We start from the raw sequence: 7,526 nt of genomic DNA, 5'->3' as shown, positions 1-7,526 counted from the left end.
TTGTACTTCCTGTTTAGAAACAAAGCTTTCTCAGGAAATTGGTTTGGCCTGCTAAAATTAATACGGTTGGCATTCATTTTAAATAAAGAATATTTGAATTTAAAAAAAAAGCACCTAATAAATCTATACAGTGAATAGCATGTCTTTATTCTATTTACATTTGTTATAAATATAATACATTTTTGAAAAGCTTATTTTTAATTAACTTGAGTAGATTTATATTTTAAACAGATCAACTCAATTGTTAAAGTTACATAATAAAGAATATGATAATTTAAATGACAAAAAAATTTCGTATTGTGAAATAGTGCACCCTATGCTGAGATGAATGAGAAAAAAAAGTCAAACTCCTTTCAAAACTATATTCAAAGCATCAGAAAAAATTTTTTTCTTTTTACAAAGTTATGTATAAGCCATAGGAACCACCAGATACTGAAGTATGAAGACTCTGTAACCAAAGTTCAAAACTGATTTTAGAGAATTGTGTGAAGCAAGACAGGAAAACTTGTATTTAACACTCTATAGAACTTCACAGTAAAGCTGGAATTTATAGACTAATGGCTTAACAGGAGTATTGCCAACAAGGCCTTTCCTTCCTCAGAATCATCTGGTAATATTCATATACCATCAATAAGTTGTAACAGCAGACTTAGACATGGTTTTTAAGACAGGGCTTAATAAGGTGCGTGGATATGTTGAAACTCTGTATTATGAGTATGTAAATTATTACCAGGGTTTAAAGAAATACAAAAAAAGAATGTAAGTGTTCTCAGTCCAACGTGCTTTGCATCATCAACACATTGACAAGTCGAAAGTAATTTGCAGCAATCCGACACCAACCTCCATAACAAGTTAGGTATTTCAAATACTGCTGTTAAAACCCATTCAGTAAGACAAAACTGATTCTTGTGGATTTCAGTACAAATGTGCAAGCCGTCACACATTATTGATGATGATCAGAGCAGGCATGGAGTTCTGCTGACTTGTTTCAAACACTGTAACTTGGTCCGATAACTTGGCAAATACCCTAGGCGTTCCAAGGTTATAAACACCTGTATGAACGAAGCATGCTTTCAGCTGCAAACTGTGAATCTCCTGGCTTTTAAGCTGAAGTTTGTATTGTGTTTGTCCAAGCCACGTAAATGATCCATGGATTTCCAATGCTTCTGGACTATATGGGAGAAGGAAAATGGTAAGCTGGAGGTTTTTTCTTTATAAATTTTTTCCTGAAGTCCCAGTAACACATCCCGTTCATTGAGAGATTCTACTTCTAGAAACTATTTCATGAAGCCAACTGTTTATTAATAATGACAATAATGGCAATAGCTAGTATTACTATTGCTATAATAGCTAACATTTGTTAACAGTTACTATGTTCTAGACACAAGTGTTAACTCAATTAATGCTCACAATAGCACCGAGTAAATGATGGAACCTGATTTCAAACCTCAGCTTTTAACCAACTGGTTATCCATACCTAAAAATAGTTTGTATACAGGAATGCTTATAATACTGAAACTGTTTATAATGCTGAAAAATGGAAACCAACCCGGTATCGACCAATAAGGCACTAATTAACTTACGACACATATAATCAATCATATACAGAACATGTCTGGATTCCAGAGAGCTGCCCCAGATCCTGTTTGGGGTGTTATACAATAATAATCTGTATACACCTCACATTATTTTTCTAAAAATCCAAAATTTCTGAATTCCAAAAAGCATCTAGGTCTTGAGATATCAGATATGGGAGTGTGGACCCATTTTTTTTTGTTAAGTATTATTTTATGATTACAAAAAAAAAACAACCTTTAAAAAAAACTTCTATTGCAAACTTGCTGATTTTCAATTTTAGAGTTCTTTATCGCCAACAAGCTTTCATAAACATTTTTGTCTCTGATCAAAACAATTTGCTTCTTTTGGAAACTGCTTGTCATTCTGTCACTACTGTAGTGCTGAGACAATCCTCTGTAACACCTCTATAACACTTCTGTATGTCAAACACAAGGCCAGGGCACACCTGAGTAAATTTTTTATATCCATGTTAGGTCATTATGTACGTAATTCAAAATACTAAATTGTTCTCAAATCATTCCTAAACTACAAAACAATCTCGCACTAAATGAATCTTTACCTTGTTGTTTTATGCCGAAGATCAACAATTACATCAACATCAGCCTTAGAACAATTGGACAGTAAAAGGGTGACTGGGACTAAACAAAGGCTGTGGAAGGAAAATAGAGAGGTTAAGCTGTGCATTTTCTTTTTTAAATCAACTTTCTTGAAAGTAACACGAATACCTAACAAGCTCTTAAAAACAATCAGATTCAAGTAAGGAAAAAAATTGGGTTCCAAAATCAATCAAGACACATTATTTGTGTAAATAAGAAGGAAAACATGTTCCTACAATGCCTGAATGCTAAATATCAAAACATATACATCCACAAAACCATTTTGTTTCCACTTATTAGAGCGACTCTTAAAAAATAACCAAAGTGTTTCTCGGCAGTTATTTCTCAAAATGAAAAACAAAAGTTTATAAATAATCTCAACTAGGAAAGATCAATGAAGAAAAAATAAATCGTGAAAATGCCAACAACTAATCCTGTTCTGTTTCTTGAAAATTACTTTATTTTGAGAACTTGGCCTTGACTGACATTTGCTTTTCTACCAAATCTGCATAAAAGCCACCATGTTTTAGAGAATATGAAAATTGTTTCTATACAACAAATTATGAGGAAAGCCTTTTTAAGTGGACACATTCACTCCGGTAATCCAGTTTCTGATATTGCTTTATAATTAATAAATTACTAAAGCATTATTAAGCATCGAATAGACAGGCAGTGACAGAAGAGGACATATGAACAGACTGGTATAAATTTCAAATCCAGAACATAATAAACGAATATAACCTAGGCACGAAAGAAGCCTGGTTACATACTATTAATATTTTACTCTATAAACACAAAAAGTAAGAGATAGTAAAAAATGAAATATAGTAACTTTATACGTTCACACAAAATAACTTTAAAAAATTCTGCTCAATGTATTTAATGCTTTCAGAAATTATACTCTCTTACTGAGAAATATTTTCCAAACAATACCGCAAATAACAGATTTCCTTCCACCAAAAAGCTCAGATAATTTCAAAAACATCTCCTTCAGTTGTGCTGGTGCTATGCCCTTACCTCCCCCACAAACTTCTCACAAGGAAAGGAGGGCAGTGAAGACCACTGAGAGGTTTCCAGTCTGAAGGCACCTCCTTAAATTAAATCCAATTGCATAATTTGTAACACAAAGTAAAACCTCAGGAACTTTTGCTATTCTGTTCCCATTTGATCCTGAAATGTCAAATTCTCCATGCCTTATCTAAATGCCTCTAGAAATGTGAACATCTGGATATTTCCTAGCTCCAAACCAAACTCATGATCTTCATTCCTTCCCTTCCTCCACTCACTGTTTCAGCAGATAGCACCCCTATCTACCCCAGAAAACCTTAGGCACCATACTAAGTGCTTCTTAATTGGGAACGGGAGCTACTGCCTCACTAGTCCCCATTCCCAATTTTCTATAATTCTTCACAAATTCCTGTCAATTCTTTATCCCACACATCTCTGGAACCTGGTTACTTCACTTGATCTTCTTTTCCTTACAAGTTCAAGGCATCTTGTCTTTTGGTGTACTACAACAGCCTCTGGATTAGTCCCTGATGCAATCCATTCTTTACATGGGGTGTTTCTCACATCTGACCTGTGTTTCCCACACTTGAACATGCACCAGAATCACCTGGTGGGCGTGTTAAAAAAAAAAAAAGACTGTTGGGCCCCAATCCCAGTTTTGGTTCAGCAGGTCTGGGGTATGGCCCAAAGGATTCGCATTTTAACAAGTTCCCAGATAATGCTAAGGCTGCTGGTCCAAGACCACATTTTAAACACCACTTTATACCACAGTCTTTCAAAAATGCTAATCTGATGAGCCACACACAGTACCTAGAGACCAAACTGCTGACAACTATCCTGCCCCGCCTTCTGCCACCAAATTCAGCATTATTAAAGGCATGGGTTCTACAGTTTGACTAAAGTTTAATTATTAGCTCAACAATTCTGAACCTCAGTTTTCTCAACTGTAAACTTGGAACAATAATTGTACCTATGTCTTGGGCTTATTATGGTGATTAGGTAAGAGATCAAATATGCTAAGCGCTGAGAATAACGCCTAGCACGTGTTCAAAAGCTCCATTAACAACGTCTGAGAGGACTTCTTGCTTTGAAAGCTATCGCAGCTAAACCCAGTATGTTTCCCATCTTTGTTATCTGTGGTCACATATTCTTTCTCATATTCTTATTCCTCTACGGTCTGTGTGCTACTGCCGTAATCAAACCTCCTACTGCCCCATTCCCTCCCACATTTCTGTATTACATGAAGAACACTCCTCCAGGTCCTCAATCTCTTCTCTTTATGTTTTTATGTCTTTAAATTTGGCTGGGTACACAGTTTCCTCTATAGCCCTCTTGACAACAGCTGCTGTTCTTCCAACATCTTCCATATCTCTGGTCAGAATGTATCATTAATGTGGTTCCAACGCCACTTCCTGATGATTTCTTCCTCCTACCTCTTCTATCAAAACACCGATTTTTTGGTCATAAACTACTCCACAGTTTTTCATCTTTTTTTAATGTCCTTATACTGACGTACTAAAACCAGCAACAGTAACTCAGTACATCAGATTCTTTGGGGGAAGGGGAAAGGATGAGTATTTTGAAATATCTTAGGTAAAGATGAGGGAAACATCGCTTCACCTCACATTCATCTCACACGTCTGTGAAGCAGGGGCATACCACCTAGATGAGAAACACTGCTCTAGGCTTCTCTTCCGTATCATCTATTGGCTTCAATTATTAAAAGCTTCAGCATGAATTTGCTTTCTTCTTTTTAATCCTGAGTCTTGTCATCATGTGGACAACTTTACTGTCTAAATAGACAACTCACTCAACATCTTCTCAAATTCAGTACTCTTCAAAACTCAACCATCTACCTTCCATGACCATATTGTGATTTTTTTAAGTCACCTAAAATAGCTACCTCTGAAATGATACTCTGTCACTCCACTCTCTGACAACTATCTCCCATCTCTCCAGCTCTCTCACTCAATTATACTTCTATTCTTAGTGTCACAGGGATGACCAATCACTTTGGCCCTCTATTTCAGTGTTTCTCAATCTCAGTTACTGTGGTATAACTATAACTACTGTTTAGCAGTTATTCACTCCCCTCACTCTTCCCACTGGGGGACTGTGGATCATCCTTGTTGACTGTGAAGGTGAGGCTAATTGGCCAAGGGAATATTAATGTCTTTGATGCAAACAGAAGCCTTAAATGTGCTCTCAAAATATGGTTCACATTTGTACTTGAGATATGCCATGAGAAGAACATATCCAAGTAGGTGCTGCCCATTTGGACTGAGCCCAAAATATATGTGGTGCAGACATGAACCCAACTAACCCACAGCTTGAAGATGAGCTTCAAGCCAAATGGTAGCTGACTTGCAGATCCATGAGTGTGAGAATGCCTTGCAGGCTGAATTCTGGAGTGGTCCGTTATGAAGCATTACTGTGGCAACAGTGACTGATACGGAAGCATGCTGGTATCACCTGAGGACACTGAAAAATACAGATGCCTGAGTTCTAGTCCCAGAGACTCTGATTGAACTGGCACTGAGCACTGGGAGTTTTCAAAAATTCCCCAGGTAATTCTAATGTGCAGCCATGGTTGGAAAAAAACTGCCACATTTTATCCTTATCTAACCTGTCTTGTTTTCACATACTTCCATGCACAGTTTTATTTAACTGTGATACTTTATTTTTAACCCACTACTCTACTTTAGCTTGGTCATCTAGCTGATATGCCCCTGCTTCACAGACGTGTTAAGATGAATGGGAGATGAAGCGATGATCAAACCTGTCCTGCTTCACATACTTCCCTGCACTGACTAGATTCTATGATTCTTTTTAACCCCAGTAGAATCATGTGGAAAACTCCTAAATATCCTAGCTTCTAAAGCACAGCCAAGGTTTTAAACCACTAAGGTTAAAAAGCAGCACTGTGGAATGTAAGATATTCAGGAAGTACATGAAACAGGATGGGTCTAACAAACAGATACAAAGTAGAACAATAGGTTAAAATGAAACATCAGGGAATCAAAACTGCCCATGAAAGTACATGAAGTCAAGACAGGCTCAATAGGGATAAAACAAAATTTTTTTCCTCAACTATGGCTGCACTTTAGAGCAACATTAAGACCTGGACAAAAAAGTTTTATAAATAACTTAGATGATCAAAAATTTTAAAAATCTGACAACAGTGTTTGTAAAGGTATGGAGCAAAGGGAATTCCCATATACTGCTAGTGGGATGTACAAGTTGGTTAAACTACTTTGGAAGAATTCCTGGATAGTATGCAAAAAAAAAAGAAAAAAAAAAAAGGCAAACACACATATACCAGGAGATTATATACAAGATTATTCATAGCAGAATTCAAAATAGTAGAGTAGATAAATAGATAAATTGTTCCGGTATGTTCAAACATTCATATGGCTAGGAAAATTCTATTGCTTCATGCAATAGTTAACAATTACCAACACAATATTAAATGAAAGAAGCTGGACATAAAAAGAATATACTCTATAATTCCACTTATATAAGAAGTTCAAAGAATGCCCCACACAAATCAAAATATAGAGTTGTATACTTAGTTGGAAAAATTATAAAGAGAAGCAAAGAAGTAACTACCAATAGTGGGGGCACACAGGACAGTGACTGGGAGGGAATACTCAGGGGGCTTCTGTGATGCTAGCAGTATTCTATTTCCCGAATAGAAGTGGTTATTTGGGTGTTAACTTTGCAGGAAAAAAAGAATCACCATGGTCATGCATGTTTTTTTGAGCACTTTTCTGTGTGATGTATTTAACAAAGAAAAGGGTTAAAAATGGTTAGCACCATTTAAGTTACTTTTAAATATATCTGATGTTAAGTCTCTGTCAAGGTCTTAATTTTGCCCAGCAATCTGTGTGTCCTTAGCCAGCTTCTTCTCATTCCTCTCACAAGTTACCCTCAAATTTCACTTCTCAAAAATGTTCTACCCTTTATTCTCTTATCTCCTATATTACTTTGAGTAGTTAACCTTCTTCCCAGAAATACTCCCTAAAATGGAGGCACTCCATAATGTATGAACATGTTAAAATTTCTCCCTACTTTCTTCTCTCCCTGTTTCAATAGTAAGGAGGTCTCTTCTGCAGTCCAAAGCTAATCCCATCACTCTTTGGTGTGTGTATCTTTCCATCTGTTAAGGATTCTGTTATTCTCCCTGTATCCCATCATTTCCTTCAAGACCATAAACATAATGATATCCTACCTAGTAAGAAAACAATACTGAATGGATATTCCTGGACCGCTGTTCATAGCCCAGCTTTCTGAAAGGGTGGTCTACACTAGGAGACTACACTTTACTTACTTACCTCCCAATCT

General features: G+C 36.4%; 1 protein-coding gene across 2 annotated transcripts in view; it reads right to left on the bottom strand.

Moving 5' to 3' along the window:
* Positions 1–333: 333 nt before the first annotated feature.
* Positions 334–7,526, bottom strand: part of TRAPPC8 (trafficking protein particle complex subunit 8) — an 85,545-nt gene continuing 78,352 nt past the window's right edge. For both annotated transcript variants that reach the window (XM_045781884.2, XM_087869895.1), the window contains 2 exons: positions 2,138–2,227; positions 334–1,171 (listed from right to left, as the gene is read on the bottom strand). In XM_045781884.2, the coding sequence (XP_045637840.1) occupies positions 937–1,171; positions 2,138–2,227 (325 nt within the window). In that variant the 3' untranslated portion in view covers positions 334–936. The remainder of the gene's footprint in view (positions 1,172–2,137; positions 2,228–7,526) is intronic.

This window comes from Ursus americanus, chromosome 19, assembly GCF_024610735.1.
Source record: "Ursus americanus isolate L20-20 chromosome 19, mUrsAme1.1.p, whole genome shotgun sequence".
Classification (NCBI taxonomy): Eukaryota; Metazoa; Chordata; class Mammalia; order Carnivora; family Ursidae; genus Ursus; species Ursus americanus.
Note: the sequence above shows the minus strand (reverse complement) of the source record. Positions and strands in the feature narration are given on the sequence as shown.